Source organism: Cherax quadricarinatus, unplaced genomic scaffold (genome assembly GCF_038502225.1).
Source record: "Cherax quadricarinatus isolate ZL_2023a unplaced genomic scaffold, ASM3850222v1 Contig1284, whole genome shotgun sequence".
NCBI classification, from domain to species: Eukaryota; Metazoa; Arthropoda; class Malacostraca; order Decapoda; family Parastacidae; genus Cherax; species Cherax quadricarinatus.
The window spans coordinates 4,547-26,864 of record NW_027196310.1 but is presented as its reverse complement, the minus strand read 5'-3'; the positions used below and the strand labels follow the sequence as shown (position 1 = coordinate 26,864).

General features: G+C 41.0%; 1 protein-coding gene across 1 annotated transcript; it reads left to right on the top strand.

The window, feature by feature from the left end:
* Nucleotides 1-636: 636 nt before the first annotated feature.
* LOC138851628 (palmitoyltransferase ZDHHC16B-like) lies at nucleotides 637-20,232 on the top strand (the record flags this gene model as incomplete). Its single annotated transcript, XM_070080935.1, has 4 exons — nucleotides 637-666; nucleotides 955-1,147; nucleotides 18,901-19,017; nucleotides 19,982-20,232. Coding segments are annotated over exons 1-4 (591 nt in total), but the record flags the coding sequence as incomplete, so codon positions are not given.
* Nucleotides 20,233-22,318: the final 2,086 nt, after the last annotated feature.

Here is a 22,318-nt window from a genome sequence, read left to right as displayed (position 1 = left end):
GGGCTCGTGGGGATGGCAGTCTTATGAGCTGCAGATGGTAGCAAGCTCAGGCCTCACAGCATGTTGAAATATGATAGGCATGAAGGAGAGAGGCATAAGTAATTATGGAATGTAATCTACAGTGTAGTGTAGTATAGTTTGAACATTAAATCTAGTTCACAGAATTGTGAAGTATTATTGGAGAAGTGAAGGCCAGAAACACAAGTTGAATACTGAACAAATGCAAATGAATATATTGAAATAACATTGTCATCATTTCTTGGAAGGATATTAGGTACTCACAAAGGATTGAGAGGTGAAAGTTGCAAAATAATCTGTTATGCCTTCAGTTATCTTTCATCTTCAAGGAAGAGGAAAGTGGTACATATTTAGCTCTCAGATGAGCTTATAATAAACAAGAAACCAAGTGGGTTTATTTTCTCTAAAACCTGTTTGATCCTTGTCAATAAAGTTTCCAAAGACAATAAAATTAGCAATTGATTAAAGTGAATCTCCTGTCTTGAAGATCATTATGCATGATCATTATGCACATTGTGGCTGTGCTTAGTGTCAACAGCTTCAGCTACACTGGCATGGGAATGTAAGCCAGTGCAGCCCTTGGTGGCTATGAAGGCTTCACTCCCCCAACAAGTAAACATGGCTGCTCATGAAAGGAACTTAGTATACGTATAGTATGTCTAAAAGTATGATGATCTTGACATGCAGCAGTGATTTTGAAACTGTACTCTTTGCAATTTATATATAAATTTTACCGTGTTTTGCCTTTCTTCCTCCTTTATACATAACATCAGCAGTCATCATATGCCCATGTTTGACCCCCCACCATCTTGTCATTTCAGCATTTCACTAAGAATATAAATATGAAAAAGAGTATGGACTTACTCTAGCATGTAATTTTATGTGTTGTGTGTACAGTATAGTATTGATAAAATGAGTTTGTACATCTGTTTTCAGATCCTTGCTGGGGGAGTAATAACGTTAACTAGCTCAGTCGTTTCTATAGTTTACATCATTGGTCTACCCTATTATTGGCAGAAATCACCGATACTCACCTGTTTTCTAACTGTACTAGGACACTGGTTGTTAATAAATGTCATCCTGCACTTGACAATGGCAGCAATTACTGACCCAGGTACACCTCCAAAGGTGACTTAATTTATGCTTAATTCATAGTGCCACATAAAATTCATAGTGCCACATAAAATTCATAGTGCCACATAAAATTCATAGTGCCACATAAAATTCATATTTATAACTTATGTTATAAGTATATTTATAACTTATGTTATAAGTATACTTATAACTTATGTTATAAGTATATTTACTTAGAACCCATCATAGTTCAATATGCATTTGTACAGTATTTACCTATGATAACATTTGTGCAGTATTTACCTATGATAACATTTGTCCAGTATTTATATATTTACCTGGAGTTTACCTGGAGAAAGTTCCGGGGTTCAACGCCCCCGCGGCCCGGTCTGTGACCAGGCCTCCTGGTGGATCAGAGCCTGATCAACCAGGCTGTTACTGCTGGCTGCACGCAAACCAACGTACGAGCCACAGCCCGGCTGGTCAGGTACCGACTTTAGGTGCTTGTCCAGTGCCAGCTTGAAGACTGCCAGGGGTCTGTTAGTTATCTCCCTTATGTATGCTTGGAGGCAGTTGAACAGTCTCGGGCCCCTGACACTTATTGTATGGTCTGTTAACGTGCTAGTGACACCCCAGCTTTTCATTGGGGGGGGATGTTGCATCATCTACCAAGTCTTTTGCTTTCGTAGTGAGTGATTTTCGTGTGCGTGTTCGGTACTAGTCCCTCTAGGATTTTCCAGGTGTATATAATCATGTATCTCTCCCGCCTGCGTGCCAGGGAATACAGGTTCAGGAACCTCAAGCGCTCCCAGTAATTGAGGTGTTTTATCTCCGTTATGCGGGCCGTGAAGGTTCTCTGTACATTTTCTAGGTCAGCAATTTCACCTGCCTTGAAAGGTGCTGTTAGTGTGCAGCAATATTCCGGCCTAGATAGAACAAGTGACCTGAAGAGTGTCATCATGGACTTGGCATCCCTAGTTTTGAAGGTTCTCATTATCCATCCTGTCATTTTTCTAGCAGATGCGATTGATACAATGTTGTGGTCCTTGAAGGTGAGATCCTCCGACATGATCACTCCCAGGTCTTTGACGTTGGTGTTTCGCTCTATTTTGTGGCCAGAATTTGTTTTGTACTCTGATGAAGATTTAATTTCCTCGTGTTTACCATATCGGAGTAATTGAAATTTCTCATCGTTGAACTTCATATTGTTTTCTGCAGCCCACTGAAAGATTTGGTTGATGTCCGCCTGGAGCCTTGCAGTGTCTGCAATGGAAGACACTGTCATGCAGATTCGGGTGTCATCTACAAAGGAAGACACGGTGCTGTGGCTGACATCCTTGTCTATGTCAGATATGAGGATGAGGAACAAGATGGGAGCGAGTACTGTGCCTTGTGGAACAGAGCTTTTCACCGTAGCTGCCTCGGACTTTACTCTGTTGACTACTACTCTCTGTGTTCTGTTAGTGAGGAAATTATAGATCCATCGACCGACTTTTCCCGTTATTCCTTTAGCACGCATTTTGTGCGCTATTACGCCATGGTCACACTTGTCGAAGGCTTTTGCAAAGTCTGTATATATTACATCTGCATTCTTTTTGTCTTCTAGTGCATCTAGGACCTTGTCGTAGTGACCCAATAGTTGAGACAGACAGGAGCGACCTGTTCTAAACCCATGTTGCCCTGGGTTGTGTAATTGATTGGTTTCTAGATGGGTGGTGATCTTGCTTCTTAGGACCCTTTCAAAGATTTTTATGATATGGGATGTTAGTGCTATCGGTCTGTAATTCTTTGCTGTTGCTTTACTGCCCCCTTTGTGGAGTGGGGCTATGTCTGTTGTTTTTAGTAACTGTGGGACGACCCCCGTGTCAATAGGATGGTAAAAGCTCGTGATAGGGGCTTCTTGCAGTTCTTGATGAACGCGGAGTTCCATGAGTCTGGCCCTGGGGCAGAGTGCATGGGCATGTCATTTATCGCCTGTTCGAAGTCATTTGGCGTCAGGATAACATCAGATAGGCTTGTGTTAACCAAATTCTGTGGCTCTCTCATAAAAAATTCATTTTGATCTTCGACTCTCAGTCTGGTTAGCGGCTTGCTAAAAACTGAGTCATATTGGGACTTGAATAGCTCACTCATTTCCTTGCTGTCATCTGTGTAGGACCCATCTTCTTTAAGTAGGTGACCAATACTGGACGTTGTTCTCGACTTCGATTTGGCATAGGAGAAGAAATACTTTGGGTTTCTTTCGATTTCATTTATGGCTTTTAGTTCTTCCCGCGACTCCTGACTCCTATAAGATTCCTTTAGCTTAAGTTCGATGTTTGCTATTTCTCTGACCAGTGTCTCCCTACGCATTTCAGATATATTGACCTCTTTTAGCCGCTCTGTTATTCTTTTCCGTCGCCTGTAAAGGGAGCGCCTGTCTCTTTCTATTTTACATCTACTCCTCCTTTTTCTTAGAGGAATAAGCCTTGTGCATACATCGAGCACCACCGAGTTAATCTGTTTTAGGCATAAGTTGGGGTCTGTGTTGCTTAGTCTATCTTCCCAGCTTATATCGGTTAGGACTTGGTTTACTTGGTCCCACTTTATGTTTTTGTTATTGAAGTTGAATTTGGTGAATGCTCCCTCGTGACTAATCTCATTATGTCGGTCTGGGGCTCCGCGCATACATGTCTGAACCTCAATTATGTTGTGATCTGAGTATATTGTTTTTGATATGGTGACATTTCGTACCAGATCATCATTGTTAGTGAAGATGAGGTCTAGTGTATTCTCCAGTCTAGCAGGCTCTATTATTTGCTGGTTTAAATTGAATTTTGTGCAGAGATTTAAAAGCTCGTGTGAGTGTGAGTTTTCATCAGAGCTGCCTCCTGCTGCAACAGTATTATTTGCTATATTCCTCCATTTTAGGTGCCTTAAGTTGAAATCCCCCAGGAGCAAGATGTTGGGGGCAGGAGCTGGAAGATTTTCCAGACAGTGGTCAATTTTTAACAGCTGTTCCTGGAATTGCTGGGATGTTGCATCCTGATGCTTGTAGACTACCACAATGACTAGGTTTTGGTTCTCGATCTTTACTGCTAAAACTTCCACTACATCAGTTGAGGCATTAAGAAGTTCTGTGCAAACAAGTGACTCTGCAATGTACAGGCCAACCCTCCCCCCCTTTTGCCTGTTCACTCTGTCACATCTGTATAGGTTGTAACCTGGGATCCATATTTCGTTGTCCAAGTGATCCTTTATGTGGGTCTCAGTGAAAGCCGCGAACATTGCCTTTGCCTCTGCAAGCAGTCCACGGATGAAAGGTATTTTGTTGTTTGTTGCTGGCTTTAGACCCTGTATATTTGCAAAGAAGAATGTTATCGGACTGGTGGTATTGTTGGTTCCTGGGGGGGGGGGGATTTTTTTCAGGCATTAGTATCTGTATCTGTTGGTTTGGAGTGGAGGCCATCGACAGTGGTTCCACTCCAGGAATGACTGGATTTGGTGTACGATTTCTGCCATTTCCTGCCAGTTTTTTTTCCTTCCTGGCACTAAAAAACCTCTCCCTCTTGAGTGGCTGTGGCTACCCAGGTTTTCCCATGGTCTATGATGACATTTGTGCAGTATTTACCTATGATAACATTTGTGCAGTATTTACCTATGATAACATATCTTTTAGCAAAATTAACTAATCCTAGAAAATTTACTTTAAAATTACTCATTAACATAGATATAGAATACATATAAAATAGAATATATAAAATTTATAGAACTTTTAGTTCTTCTAATAGAGTATCAAATAATACCTATTAAAACCATGTTAACCCCTAAACGCTCCAAATGTATGTATACATTCTCTCACCCAGTGCCCAGAATATTTTGAAAAATAAAGAAATCGTTTTTTTTTATTGACATAAAGAGAAAATTTTTGTAAGTGTTATAGGATTAAAATAAAAAAATTATGGTCAGTACTTACTGAGATATGAGGCTGCAAAGATGGCACTTAATGCTCACCTGACGGCAACATGAGTCCTGCCGCTTGCAGAAGTGTTGCCGATATACCTTTTTTTTTGTTTTAACAAGTCGGCCGTCTCCCACCGAGGCAGGGTGACCCAAAAAGAAAGAAAATCCCCTAAAAGAAAATACTTTCATCATCATTCAACACTTTCACCTCACTCACACATAATCACTGTTCTTGCAGAGGTGCCCAGAACACAACAGCTTAGAAGTAAATACAGTGGAACCTCAAAAATCGAACTGCTCCCAACACTACTAATTATGTAAGTGTATTTTTGTAAGTGCTTTTATAAGTGTATTTTTATTCCCTGATGGGAATAAATTAATTCGGTAAAGGCACTCGAACAGCCTTCTGGACCGAAGAAAGTTCGATATTTGAGGTTCCACTGTACGTATAAATGATTCACAAAATCGTAATGACACAATTGCAAACAAACCATACGACGGGCGGGGATAGAACCCGCGGTCAGAGAGTCTCGAAACTCCAGACCGTCGCGTTAGCCACTGGACCAGCTAGCCACAATTAGATTCATCCAACTAGGTATATTTCTACACCATAGGAAGGTTAACATAGGCACCACTGTGACCACAAATGCAAGTTTTTACAGATGAATCTCCAGCTAGCATGGCCGTGACGAACTCTAGCTCAAGTCCCCTCAAAGCCGTTAACATGACTCACGAAATCGTAATGACATGATTGCAAACAAACCATACCACGGGTGGGGATAGAACCCGCGATCAGAGAGTCTCGAAACTCCAGACCGTCGTGTTAGCCACTGGACCAGCTAGCATTTGTGGTCACAGTGGTGCCTATGCTAACCTTCCTATGGTGTAGAAATATACCTAGTTGGATGAATCTTACTGTGGCTAGCTGGTCCAGTGGCTAACGCGACGGTCTGGAGTTTTGAGACTCTGATCGGGGGTTCTATCCCCGCTCGTGGTATGGTTTATATATGTATAAAGATACACAACATATCCCTCCAAACTGCCAATATCCCGAACCCCTCCTTTAGAGTGCAGGCATTGTACTTCCCATTTCCAGGACTCAAGTCCGTCTATAAAAATAACCAGTTTCCCTGAATCCCTTCACTAAATATTACCCTGCTCACACTCCAACAGATTGTCACGTCCCAAATACCATTCGTCTCCATTCACTCCTATCTAACACGCTCATGCGCGATTGCTGGAAGTCCAAGCCCCTCGCCCACAATGCCTCCTTTACCCCCCTCCCTCCAACCTTTTCGAGGGCGACCCCTACCCCGCCTTCCTTCCCCTACAGATTTATACGCTCTCCATGTCATTCTACTTTGATCCATTCTCTCTAAATGACCAAACCACCTCAACAGCCCCTCTTCAGCCCTCTTACTAATACTTTCATTAACTCCACACCTAATTTCCACACTCCGAATTTTCTGCATAATATTTACACCACATATTGCCCTTAGACAGGACATCTCCACTGTCTCCATCCACCTCCTCGCTGCTGCATTTTTTCTCATTTTTATATTATTTTATATAACTTTTATGTTCTGATAATTACAATTTATTGTAGTTCTTGTCATTTCATAACCAATCTTTGTTCTGACACTAATATTAGGTACTGAAATTGCACTCAAATTGCCACAAACACATTGAAAGGTGAACATTTACACATGCCTTGGTCATTTACTATTGTCTGGGAATACAGTGGAACCTCAAATTTCGAACTTAATCCATTCCAGGAGCTAGTTCTAAATTGGAAAAGTTTGAAAAGTGAAGCAGTATTTCCTATAAATAATGGAATACAATTAATCCGTTCCAGAAACCCAAAAATATTCACACAAAAAAATGCATTTTGTAGAAATTAATTAAAGTTTTACATACATACAACAAATAGTGTACAATTATGTATTAATAAATTTAAATAAACATATAAAATAACATTTTTACTTACCTTTATTGAAGTTTGGTGATGGCATCTGGAAGATAGGAGGAGAGAGGGAGTTGAAATTAGTGTTTGGAAGGAGAATTCCCGTCCATGAGGACTTCAGGTAAAGCCCTCTCTGGGGTTACTTCCCTTCTCTGTCTTTTAATGCCACTAGGACCAGCTTGAGAGTCACTGGACATCTGTCTCACAAAGTAACTGTCCACAGTCCTCTGTTTCTGGTGCTTCTTTAAGATTTCCCTAAAATGGGACATTGTTTTGTCACTGAACTTAAGAACATAAGAACATAAGAACGAAGGAACACTGCAGAAGGCCTACTGGCCCATGCGAGGCAGGTCCAAGTCTCCTACCGGCTTAAGCCAATGCACCCAACCTAGTCAGGTCAGGTCACATTGACTTAAGGGAGGAACACGGCAACCGACCTGTTAGCACAAGCTATCAGGTCTAACTCACACCCACCCACATCTACTCATGTATTTATCCAACCTATTTTTAAAGCTACACAACGTTCTGGCCTCTATAACGGTACTTGGGAGTTTGTTCCACTCATCCACAACTCTATTACCAAACCAGTACTTTCCTATATCCTTCCTGAATCTGAATTTTTCCAACTTAAAACCATTGCTGCGAGTCCTGTCTAGGCTAGATATTTTCAGCACACTATTTACATCCCCTTTATTTATTCCTGTCTTCCACTTATACACCTCAATCATATCCCCCCTAATTCTACGTCTTTCTAGAGAGTGCAGTTTCAGGGCCCTTAGTCTATCCTCATAGGGAAGGTTTCTGATACATGGGATCATCTTTGTCATCCTCCTTTGTACATTTTCCAGAGAATTTATATCCATTCTGTAATACGGTGACCAAAACTGTGCAGCATAATCTAAATGAGGCCTAACCAAGGATGTATAGAGTTGAAGAACAACCTGAGGACTCCTATTATTTATGCTTCTTGATATGAAGCCAAGGATTCTATTAGCTTTATTGCGAACACTTATGCACTGTTGTCTTGGTTTCAGATTACTGCTAACCAGAACTCCTAAATCTTTTTCGCAATCCGTAATATTAAGATCTACATTATTTAGTTTATATGTGGCATGGTTATTGTCCTGTCCAACATTTAGAACTTTGCATTTGTCTATATTAAACTGCATCTGCCACTTCTCCGACCACTGCATCAGTCTATTCAAATCTTCCTGGAGTGCTCGAATGTCCTCGTCAGAATGAATTCGACGGCCTATTTTGGTGTCATCGGCAAACTTGCCGATGTCGCTCTTTATGCCCTCATCTATGTCGTTTATGTAGATTGTGAACAGCAGGGGGCCCAACACTGACCCCTGTGGAACACCGCTCGTGACGCTTCCCCACTCTGATTTCTCCCCATTTATGCAAACTCTCTGCTGCCTATTTGTCAACCATGCCTCTATCCAGGAAAAAAATTCTCCTCCTATTCCATGTGCTTTAATTTTCCTCAATAGTCTCTGATGTGGGACCCTGTCAAAAGCCTTACTGAAGTCCATGTACACAATATCATATTCATTACCATGATCTACCTCCTCAAATACCTTAGTGAAAAAAGTTAATAAATTCGTAAGGCAGGAACGCCCCTTTGTAAAACCATGCTGAGATTCGTTGATTAATTTATGCTTTTCAAGGTGGCTACGAACTGCCTCGGCAATTATTGATTCCATAAATTTTCCCACTATGGAGGTTAGGCTTATTGGTCTATAGTTCGAAGCTAAGGACCTGTCACCTGTTTTGAAAATAGGTATCACATTTGCCATTTTCCACTTATCTGGCACCATGCCAGTTTGTAGTGATATGTTGAAAAGATTAGCCAAAGGTGTGCTAAGCTCCTCTTTACATTCCTTTAGAACCCTTGCATACAGTTCATCAGGGCCTGGGGATTTGTTAGGTTTTAATTTATCTATTTGCCTAAGGACCATGTCACTTGTGACCCTAATAGTGCACAGTTTATTATCGTCCTGTTCTACATAATTTATCATTACTGGAATATCACTGGTATCCTCCTGTGTAAAAACTGAGAGGAAGTATGTGTTAAAAATTCTACACATTTCCTTATCACTGTCAGTGAGCTGACCCGAGGAACTTTTGAGTGGGCCTATCTTGTCCCTGATCTTACTTCTGTATACCTGAAAGAATCCTTTTGGGTTAGTCTTCGATTCTCTTGCAACTTTAACCTCATAATCTCTTTTTGCTTTTCTAATTCCCTTTTTTATTTCTCTCTTTAACTGAATATATCGATTTCTTAATTGCCCCTCTCCTCTATTGATTTGCCTATATATGCCTCTCTTTTGACCAATCAGATATTTTAATCTATTGTTCATCCATTTAGGATCATTTTTGCTTGATCTGATTTCCCTATTTGGAACATAATTTGACTGAGCAGCTAGAACTATGCCCTGGAAAGCATCATATCGGCAACCATCACCACCTACCTGACCCTTAGTCAGGTCATTCCAGTTCAGCCCACCTAAGTAATTTTTCAGTCCTATGAAATCAGCCAAGCGAAAGTCAGGGACGGAGACTTGATTGCCATTATTAGGGGAATTCCATAATATGTTAAAACTGAGTGATTTGTGATCACTCTCCCCAAGCTCATCATTAACCTCAAGATTATTAATTAGTGTTTCCCTACTGGCAAGAACCAAGTCAAGGAGGTTATTTCCCCTAGTTGGCTCTGTCACAAACTGTTTTAAAAAACAATCCTGGATCGAATCAAGAAAGTCACCCGACTCTAAATTTCCTGTCAAATTGCTCCAGTCAATCTGTCTATAGTTGAAATCTCCCATTAGCACAACATTTTCGTATGTAGATGCCTTACGAATTTCGTCCCATAGAAGTTTACTGCACTCCCTATCAAGATTTGGGGCCCTGTAAATCACACCCAAAATTAGTTTTTCTCGGCCCTCGAGAAGCTGTAACCAAACAGATTCAGTGGCTGACGCTTCTAATTTAATATCTTGTCTAACACAACAATTTAAATTGTCTCTGACATACATCGCTACTCCACCACCTTTCCTGTTGACCCTGTCAGTGTGGAATAATTTATAGCCTTGTATGTGACATTCAGAGGGCATCTCTCTATCTTTCAAATTGAGCCAGGTCTCTGTTATAGCAATAATATCTATGTTTCCTGCACTTGCAATTAATCTTAGCTCATCTATCTTATTTCTAACACTCCTGCTATTAGTATAGTAAACCTTAAGGGAGCTAGTCCCTTGCTGCCCTCTGCTGTCCCCCTTTGTTTGCTGACCTGTTCTATTGTCTTTATTTATAACTTCATGCTGAATGCCTTTTATACATTTACTGTTTCCAACCCTAGTGTTGCAACCTGCTTGTTTCCCACACACACCCATACCTCTATCTTCCATCAGTTTAAAATCATAGGCATTTCACCAATGGCCTTCTCAATCGAGTCTGCAAGTGCTACCACCCCTGCCCCAGAGAGATGTACCCCATCCCTTGCATACATATCATGTTTGCCATAAAAGTTGTTCCAGTTGTCAATGAATGGGATTGCAAGTTCCTTGCAGTATCTGTCTAGCCAGCAATTTACACCAATTGCCCTAGACAACCATTCATTTCCTACTCCCCTTCTAGGCAAGATGCTACATATGATTGGGATCCCTCCCTTAGACTTAATGAAATCTATAGCTGACCTGTACTTATCTAGCAGCTCTTCTCTCCTACCCTTCCCAATATCATTTCCACCAGCACTGAGACAGATAATGGGCTTGTTCCCATTACCTGACATGATATTATCCAGCCTGTTGACAATGTCCCCAACACCAGCTCCAGGGAAGCACACTCTATCTCTCATCTTCTTATTCCTATTACAAAAAGCACGGTCAACATATCTTACCTGAGAGTCACCAACCACAAGAATGCGCTTACCTTCATTAGCAGGGGCAGTAGTACCCTTACCTTCACTGGCCACTGAAGTACATTCATCCTGGAGAACAGAGAAGCGATTTCCTACCTTCAGATCTTCACTCTTAACTTTCCTTACTCTGATGCGCCTCCCATTACTGTGAACAACTCGCCACTTGTAGCAGGTGCTGGGCTGCACCTCACTGCTGGTAGCCGTTGCTACCTCCCCACCTACAGCCTCCTCACAGTGAGAGACAGACTGCACCTCACTGCTAGAAGCCTCATTCCCCACATCTCCAACCACCTCACACTCTCTCCCAGGCCCATTGAGGTGGACCTTCAGCCTCCTAATCTCCTCCTGGAGAAGCAAGACCTCCTCCTTCAACTCTCCAACCTCAGTTTTTAAAACACTGCAGAAGCAAGCCATGCTTTGTAACCGTCCACGCTAATCCCCAAAGCAGCTCAGGGTCTGTGACCTCAGGGTGGTACTTCTCCATAAACATTTGGACATCGTTCCACTTGATGCAAATCTCCTTAATCTTTGAAGAAGGTACTTCATCCACTCCCTCGTCCTCCTCTGAAGCAAGTTCCTCAGCTGTGGTCTGATACTGTTCCAAATGAAGCTCTTGCAGCTCTTCAGTGGTTAGCTCTTCCCTGTGGTCCTCCACCAACTCTTCCACATCCTCGCCACTCACCTCCAGCCCCAGGGTGTTTCCCAATGCCACAGTAGAGTCAACAACAGGCAGAGGGTCAGCTGGGTCAGGGTCAGCCTCAAACCCTTCAAAATCCCTCTTTTGGACACAATCTGGCCACAATTGTCTCCAAGCAGAGTTCAAAGTCCTGGAAGTCACTCCCTCCCAAGCCATACCTATAAGGCTTATGGAGCTGTAGATATTGAAGTGATTCCTCCAGAGCTCTCTTAAGGTCAATTTAGTGTCTGTGGTCGCTTCAAAGCACTTTTCAAACACTGCTTTTGTGTAGAGTTTTTTGAAGTTAGAAATGATCTGCTGGTCCATGGGCTGGAGGAGAGGAGAGGAATGGTGTTAGGAGGCAAGAACTTCACTGTTATAAAACTGAAGTCCCTAGATAAGAGGTCTACTAAGTTTGGAGGATGAGCAGGAGCATTGTCCATTAACAGGAGGCACTTGAGTGGCAAATTATTGTCTAGGAGGTATTTTCTCACATTGGGGCCAAACACTTCATGGACCCACTCTGAAAATTTGCCTAGTGACCCATGGCTTATTTACTGTCCACAAGACACATAATTTGTTCTTTATAACATTATTTTTATTATTATTATTATTATCACACTGGCCGATTCCCACCAAGGTAGGGTGGCCCGAAAAAGAAAAACTTTCACCATCATTCACTCCATCACTGTCTTGCCAGAAGGGTGCTTTACAGTACAGTTTTTAAACTGCAACATTAACACCCCTCCTTCAGAGTGCAGGCACTGTACTTCCCATCTCCAGGACTCAAGTCCGGCCTACCGGTTTCCCTGAACCCCTTCATAAATGTTACTTTGCTCACACTCCAACAGCACGTCAAGTATTAAAAACCATTTGTCTCCATTCATTCCTATCAAACACGCTCATGCATGCCTGCTGGAAGTCCAAGCCCCTCGCACACAAAACCTCCTTTACCCCCTCCCTCCAACCTTTCCTAGGCCGACCCCTACCCCGCCTTCCTTCCACTACAGACTGATACACTCTTGAAGTCATTCTGTTTCGCTCAATTCTCTCTGCATGTCCGAACCACCTCAACAACCCTTCCTCAGCCCTCTGGACAACAGTTTTGGTAATACCGCACCTCCTCCTAACTTCCAAACTACGAATTCTCTGCATTATATTCACACCACACATTGCTCTCAGACATGACATCTCCACTGCCTCCAGCCTTCTCCTCGCTGCAACATTCATCACCCATGCTTCACACCCATATAAGAGCGTTGGTAAAACTATACTCTCATACATTCCCCTCTTTGCCTCCAAGGACAAAGTTCTTTGTCTCCAAAGACTCCTAAGTGCACCACTCACCCTTTTCCCTTCATCAATTCTATGATTCACCTCATCCTTCATAGACCCATCCGCTGACACGTCCACTCCCAAATATCTGAATACATTCACCTCCTCCATACTCTCTCCCTCCAATCTGATATCCAATCTTTCATCACCTAATCTTTTTGTTATCCTCATAACCTTACTATTTCCTGTATTCACTTTTAATTTTCTTCTTTTGCACACCCTACCAAATTCATCCACCAATCTCTGCAACTTGTCTTCATAATCTCCCAAGAGCACAGTGTCATCAGCAAAGAGCAACTGTGATAACTCCCACTTTATGTGTGATTCTTTATCTTTTAACTCCACGCCTCTTTCCAAGACCCTCGCATTTACTTCTCTTACAACCCCATCGATAAATATATTAAACAACCACGGTGACATCAGACATCCTTGCGTAAGGCCTACTTTTACTGGGAAATAATTTCCCTCTTTCCTACATACTCTAACTTGAGCCTCACTATCCTCGTAAAAACTCTTCACTGCTTTCAGTAACCTACCTCCTACACCATACACCTGCAACATCTGCCACATTGCCCCCCTATCCACCCTGTCATACGCCTTTTCCAAATCCATAAATCCCACAAAGACCTCTTTAGCCTTATCTAAATACTGTTCACTTATATGTTTCACTGTAAACACCTGTTCCACACACCTTTCCTAAAGCCTCCTTGTTCACTTGCTATCCTATTCTCCGTCTTACTCTTAATTCTTTCAATAATAACTCTACCATACACTTTGCCAGGTATACTCAACAGACTTATCCCCCTATAATTTTTGCACTCTCTTTTGTCCCCTTTGCCTTTATACAAAGGAACTATGCATGCTCTCTGCCAATCCCTAGGTACCTTACCCTCTTCCATACATTTATTAAATAATTGCACCAACCACTCCAAAACTATATCCCCACCTGCTTTTAACATTTCTATCTTTATCCCATCAATCCCGGCTGCCTTACCCCCTTTCATTTTACCTACTGCCTCATGAACTTCCCCCACACTCACAACTGGCTCTTCCTCACTCCTACAAGATGTTATTCCTTCTTGCCCTATACACGAAATCACAGCTTCCCTATCTTCATCAACATTTAACAATTCCTCAAAATATTCCCTCCATCTTCCCAATACCTCTAACTCTCCATTTAATAACTCTCCTCTCCTATTTTTAACTGACAAATCCATTTGTTCTCTAGGCTTCCTTAACTTGTTAATCTCACTCCAAAACTTTTTCTTATTTTCAACAAAATTTGTTGATAACATCTCACCCACTCTCTCATTTGCTCTCTTTTTACATTGCTTCACCACTCTCTTAACCTCTCTCTTTTTCTCCATATACTCTTCCCCCCTTGCATCACTTCTACCTTGTAAAAACTTCTCATATGCTAACTTTTTCTCCCTTACTACTCTCTTTACATTATCATTCCACCAATCGCTCCTCTTCCCTCCCGCACTCACTTTCCTGTAACCACAAACTTCTGCTGAACACACTAACACTACATTTTTAAACCTACCCCATACCTCTTCGACCCCATTTCCTATGCTCTCATTAGCCCATCTATCCTCCAATAGCTGTTTATTTGTTTCCCTAACTGCCTCCTCTTTTAGTTTATAAACCTTCACCTCTCTCTTCCCTGATGCTTCTATTCTCCTTGTATCACATCTACCTTTTACTCTCAGTGTAGCTACAACTAGAAAGTGATCTGATATATCTGTGGTCCCTCTATAAACATGTACATCCTGAAGTCTACTCAACAATCTTTTATCTACCAATACATAATCCAACAAACTACTGTCATTTCGCCCTACATCATATCTTGTATACTTATTTATCCTCTTTTTCTTAAAATATGTATTACCTATAACTAAACCCCTTTCTACACAAAGTTCAATCAAAGGGCTCCCATTGTCATTTACACCTGGCACACCAAACTTACCTACCACATCCTCTCTAAAAGTTTCTCCTACTTTAGCATTCAGGTCCCCTACCACAATTACTCTCTCACTTGGTTCAAAGGCTCCTATACATTCACTTAACATCTCCCAAAATCTCTCTCTCTCTCCTCTGCATTCCTCTCTTCTCCAGGTGCATACACGCTTATTATGACCCACTTCTCGCATCCAACTTTTACTTTAATCCACATAATTCTTGCATTTACACATTCATATTCTCTTTTCTCCTTCCATAACTGATCCTTCAACATTACTGCTACCCCTTCCTTTGCTCTAACTCTCTCAGATACTCCAGATTTAACCCCATTTATTTCCCCCCACCGAAACTCCCCTACCCCCTTCAGCTTTGTTTCGCTTAGGGCCAGGATATTCAACTTCTTTTAATTCATAACATCAGCAATCATCTGTTTCTTGTCATCCGCACTACATCCACGCACATTCAAGCATCCCAGTTTTATAAAGTTTTTCTTCTTCTCTTTTTTAGTAAATGTCTACAGGAGAAGGGGTTACTAGCCCATTGCTCCCGGCATTTTAGTCGCCTCATACGACACGCATGGCTTACGGAGGAAAGATTCTTTTCCACTTCCCCATGGACAATAGTAGAAATAAAGAAGAACGAGAGCTATGTAGAAAAAGGAGAAAAACCTAGATGTATGTGTATATATATGCATGTGCGTGTCTGTGAAGTGTGACCAAAGTGTAAGTAGGAGTGGCAAGATATCCCTGTTATCTAGCGTGTTTATGAGACAGAAAGATACACTGTGATTTTTTAAATGATACACAAGTAAAGGCTTCACTTTGAAATCACCACTAGCATTAGCACAGAACAAAAGAGTTCGTTTGTCTGAACTGGCTGCCTCACCATGCCTTACAACATTGTGTATGCCACTACGCTTCTTAAATCTGTCAAACCAGCCTCTGCTGGCCTTAAATTCACTATCAGTACTGGTTCCAGGAGTTTTCTGTACCAGATCGGCATGCAACTTCCTTGCCTTTTCACAAATAATCATCTCTGAAACACTATCACCTGCCATCTCTTTATCCTTGATCCACACCAGCAACAACTTCTCAACCTGATCGATTGTCTGTGGTCTTTTTTTGGTTAGCATGTTAACACCTTTCGCAACATCAGCTTCCTTGATATGTTCTTTCTTTGCCAGGATAGAAATGATGGTCAACTTGTTTTTCCCATACATCCTGGGAAGCTCAGCAAGTTTCACACCACTCTCATACTAATTCTGTATTATTTCCTTCTTCACATCTATGGTGTTTCTCACTTTCTTTACCACAGGGGTACCACTAGCAAGTTTCTTTGGACCCATGGTAGCTTATTTCACAGTCCCACAAGCACTAAACACAATGAATTAATTGTAAAATGTTTGAATGAGAGCACAGGTTAGTGTTTACTCAAGCATCAACAAAGCCAGACTGGTTCACGGCGCCTACACAGGGACGCGGATAGAGTGGGCTAGCGGTCAGGTCCGGTACCTGGCGGTTCGAAAATAAGGGCGAGCTCGATAATAGGGACAAAGTTGGTTAGAAAAAAGCGGTCGATTTTTGAAGAGTTCGATAAGCGATACGTTCGAAATTTGAGGTTCCACTGTAGTATATACAAAGTATTTATAGGTCCCAGCAATGTTTTGGATACATGGGAGTATAGAAGAAGAAGAAGGAAAAAGGAAGACGTTCCCCTGAAGCAATGCATAAGACAAGTGTCAGTGACAAGCATCGGAGGGCAGTGATAAGATGAGATAAGCATGGCATTTGATGGGTGCCAGCGAGGGGGCAGAGATAAGATGAGATAGTGCAGAGATAAGATGAGATAAGTGATGACATTTGATTGGCACCAGCGAGGGTGCAGAGATAAGGGGTGACATTTGATGAGCTGGTTTCTCTGTCACTGATTATCTGTCTCTCTGTCTTGCCTCTCTGTCTGCTTGTCTCTTTCCATCTCCTCTGCTTGTCTCTCTCTCTCTGTCTCAGAGAGAGCCACTGTGAACCAACAGGTATTCTTATGCATTATATCTACAAGCACAGTATAGCACTTCGGATTTTTTAGATTATCCTAGGTAATTTACACTATGTATAATTGCATTTGTGTGTACCTGTGAGGCAGATAAAAAGAGACAGAGGCAGATAGACAGAGATAGACAGACAGATAGACAGACACAGACAGAGATAGAGAGAGATAGACAGACCCTAAACTTGCAGTTAACATCACTTTCCTCTTAAAAGAGGAGTGTTAATATGACATTACATCAGTGAATCCTTGGTGTTTGCCGCACTGTTTGCTCTAGCTGGCACTCAATTTAACTGGCGCTCCCACAAGGTGCTAAGTGGTCCCAGATTTTTTTAATATGGTGTACACCGAGTGTTATGACCCATTCTGTGCTGACCAGGCATCTCAGGTCAATCATGCCAAATTTGAAGGCAGGAAAAATAAAACATATATATACCTGGGAGTGATTATGTCGGAGCATCTCACCTTCAAGGACCATAACATTGTATAAATTGCATCTGCTAGAAAAATGACAGGATGGATAATGAGAACCTTCAAAACTAGGGAGGCCAAGCCCATGATGACACTCTTCAGGTCGCTTGTTCTATCTAGGCTGGAATATTGCTGCACACTAACAGCACCTTTCAAGGCAGGTGAAATTGCTGACCTAGAAAATGTACAGAGAACCTTCACGGTGCGCATAACGGAGATAAAACACCTCAATTACTGGGAGCGCTTGAGGTTCCTGAACCTGTACTCCCTGGAACGCAGGCGGGAGAGATACATGATTATATACACCTGGAAAATCTTAAGAGGGACTAGTACCGAACTTGCACACGAAAATTACTCACAACGAAAGCAAAAGACTTGGCAGATGCTGCGACATCCCCCCAGTGAAAAGCAGGGGTGTCACTAGCACGTTAAGAGACAATGCAATAAGTGTCAGGGGCCCGAGATTGTTCAACTGCCTCCCAGCATACATAAGGGGGATTACCAATAGACCCCTGGCTGTCTTCAAGCAGGCACTGGACAAGCACCTAAAGTCGGTACCTGGCCAGCTGGGCTGTGGCTCGTATGTTGGATTGCGTGCAGCTAGCAGTAACAGCCTGGTTGATTAGTCTCTGATCCACCATGAGGCCTGGTCACAGACCGGCTGTGGGGGCATTAACCCCCCCGGAACTCTCTCCAGGTAAACTCCAGGTAATACGTTTGGGGTGCTAGCGGTAAGAACGTATATATACTTTTGGATCGTTTAGGGGTTAATATTATGTTGGATATTTCTAAGTTTTGACTTTGGTTTTTCATATTTAAAAGATATAGCAATGTTTATTGTATTTCTGTGTGATACCTTGGGGAGCCCACCTGGAATGTGCTACACCTGTTCTTGTCCTAATGCCTATCTCTCCTATCCCTGGTATACTCTTTAATTAAACATTGTGCCCAGTTCAACTTCCTTCACCTATAGTCACACATTGTTGCCCTATTATTGTGATGCACAAGTGCCAGCTGGAGCATGTGCCCAGCTCGACTGCCACCCCCTAGTGTACATGTCTTACTTTTCTCTCCCTCAAGATAATTTTTCTATCCTTTTCTTATATAAGAAGGTGCCTGTGCACCTCACTCAAGAGTAGAACAGTGATGGTATAAATATACTAAAGGGCTCTCACTGACACAGAAGAACATATTTATAAAACAGTTTCATAATTCTTATGCATATAGGAAATATTTCATACTTTCACCAAAATTATACCTTTTTAAAAATATTATTATGTATATTATAATTAGTACTCCCTGTGTGAATTATCTACATTATTTAAAACTGTTAAATTTTTAATCTTTTACCAAGTGATTTATTCAAATATTTTATTCCAAAGACTTAATATATTACATTTTATAACTGTTTACATTTGTAACGAAACCCATATAAAGTATCTCAGCATGAACGGTCATTAAATACAGTAACTACTGCATATAAAACCATAAATATAATTTTAATCATTGAAGCAGTAAGTGTTTGTAAAAAATGTATAGCACCGAAGTCACCTCGCACACATCATTGCTCGGTGTGTAACTGCTGCATTCTCAAGATGGATCATCACTGCCGTATCCTTTTCAAGCCACACCATTTGTTGTGGGCGTTTTAATTTAGTGTGCTAGTATAGTATTTTTTGTATCCATATAATAAATGTTGCTTCATATTTGGTCTCATTTTTGTGTTTCAGATGTCATAGCTCTTTAATTATTGCACTAATGTCTCAAATATTATTCATAAGAAAGAATGTACGTATACAAATGAAATGAAATTTGAGTGTGGGCCTCTTACAAGAAAATGTACTTAACTAAATGCTATATTGTGGCTGTGTTCTGTTTATTAATCACTGTTTAATACTATTAGTAAGTGAGGAATGAACAATACCACCTCTAAAATATTAAGTAGATATTGTCAGTAAAAAATAGGCAAAATTAAATACAGAATATTATGGCTGGGGAATTCATCCCATTATAAGATGGGTGTTTGCATGAAAATAGATTCTGAGTTCTGAACAACTGACTAAGAACAATTTTCAGGAATGAATTAGCATTATAAGTTGGCGTCCTACAGTACTGTACATTTTTTTAACACGCTTTCCATCTCCCACTGAGGCAGGGTGACCCAAAAAAGAAAGAACGAAATACTTTCACCATCTTTCACACATAAATCACTCTCTGAAAAAGCGCCCAGATACGACAGTTCAGATGTCACGCCAAATAGCAAATACCCCAAACCCCTCCTTTAGAGTACAGGCACTGTACTTCCCACATCAGGATTCAAGGCCGGCTCACCAGTTTTCCTGAATCCCTCTACAAAATATTACCCTGCTCACACTCCAACAACTCATCACGTCCTAAAATCCATATGTCTCCACTCACTCCTATCTAACATACTCACACATGCCTGCTGTATGTCCAAGCATATTCTGTATATATTCTGCATATATTTTCTTAGTACTCCACTGTTAATTAAATAGTAATCTTTTCTGTGCATTGTAGAAATTAATTTAATAAAATTCCTTAAATAAAAACCCAGCTTGGCTCAACAACTGTGTGGGGAACTTTAACCACTGTTATTTCTATATGTATATTGTATATATGACATTGGGGACAATTTTCATCATACTTGGTTTTGAAATAGCATACAGTGAGATATGGCTAGGTGGAGAAATGGGTGTAGGATTAAGTGATGCCCTGGATTTGGTGATGAATGACAGTATCCCCCAGGAACAGGATGAGTTAGAAGGCTACCTAGTAAGGGTCTACGACACTCACATGATGCCTGTGGTGAGTTGTATTTTTTATAATGCAGTACAGTACAGCCTCTCCTCACTTAATGACAGAGTTCCGTTCCTAAGACCAAGTCAGTAAACGAATTCATCTCTAAGCAAGGAGCATACTATAATGGTAGTGGGTTTGTATCAACCATCTTTGATATTGTTTTAATGTCACCTCTGCACCATTTATAACTTTTTTAGTATATTTTTAAGTGATTGTACAGTAGTGTACTGTATATTGTAATAAACAGATTACAGGAAATCAATTCTAATATACATTATTTAGGTATGCATATTGGTCAGAGAGCCCGTTGTAAGTCTGAGTCGTCAGTAAATGAGTACGTCACTAAGTGAGGAGAGCTTGTATATTATACTTAAGTTTAGATATACCCCTTTCAGGCTCCAGAGGCCAAATCTCAAAGGGTACACCAGGTTCCAAGAATTTTTGAAAAAAAAAATTATTTTTTCTTACAGAATTAAAGATAATAATATTCTGTAGGTAATAAAAAATGAATAATTTTCTGTAGGTAATAAAACAATTTTTTTTTCAATCAGTAGTTACTGAGATATAAAGGCATGAAGTTGACGCTCAGTGATCTGGTGGCGGCAACATCTGGGACTCTCGTAAAGTCTCATTATTTTATTTTAGGTTTTCGTTACTTTTTTCATTTCTGATATTTTTTTCCAGTAACTTTTGTGGCCTGTGAGACAAATAAAATTCCGGCTGTATCCCACCCGAAAAGAAAAACAAAAGTTTCTCTTTTTAAATTTAGTAATTTATACAGAAGGGGTCACTAGCCCCTTGCTCCCGGCATTTTAGTCGCCACTTACAACACGTATGGCTTACGGAGGAAGAAAAATGTTTCACTTCCCCATAGAGATAAGAGGAAATAAACAAGAACAAGAACTAGAAAGAAGATTGAAGAAAACCCAGAGAGGTGTGTGTATATATATGCTTGTACATGTATGTGTAGTGTGACCTTAAGTGTAAGTAGAAGTAGCAAGACGTACCTGAAATCTTGCATGTTTATGGGAGCAAAAAAAAAAAGACACCAGCAATTCTACCATCATGCAAAACAATTACAGGTTTCCGTTTTACACTCACTTGACAGGACGGTAGTACCTCCCTGGGTGGTTGCTGTCTACCAACCTACTACCTACAAAATAAAATGTATAATGTATAAATGTACACTCATTGTATTCAACACAGTAACTGCACTAATTTGTTTATCATTATATTGCTTACAAAACGTATTTACAAGTTTATTGTAAACAAAATAACGATGAAAATATTAGTGCGGTTGTGTTGAATACAATGGTATCATGTAGTACCATATGGTACAATGGTACCATAGGGTGCAATGGTACCATATGGTACAATGTACCATAGGGTGCAATGGTACCATATGGTACAATGTACCATAGGATGCAATTGTACCATATGGTACAATGATACCATATGGTACAATGTACCATATGCTACAGTGGTACCACATGGTACAGTGGTACCATATAGTACAATGGTACCATATGGTACAATGGTACCATATGGTACAATGGTACCATATGGTGCAGTGGTATCATATTGTACAATGATACATGGTACAATGTCCCATATGGTACCATTGTAACATGTACCTTTGTACCATATGGTACTGTATGGTACTGTTGTATTCAATACAACCGCACTAATATTTTCATCATTATTTTGTTTACAATAATTGTTTGAATAATTGAGACACTTATGCAACATATGGGAATCTTACATCTGTCAGACATGGCATCATCATGGTATCTTGATACAAAGAATTCTTCAAAACTTGTCCAATCTTTGGATGAAGACCTACTTAGACTAGTGGATGGTTCCACTATGACCCCGCCTCCTCCTGCTTCGCCTTACCTGACTACAGTATATAAGCCACTGCTTCGGCCCTTTGCTGCGATCGACACCATGCCTAACCCTTCTAGGGTAGGGTAGGTGCCTGAGCCCAAGCCTTTAGCTCATAAGACTGTCATTCCCATTTGCCCCCTTGGGGCGGGGATGGCAGACCAGAGAGGCCTAGCTTGTGGCTAGGCCTGGGGACAGTTGGTCCCAA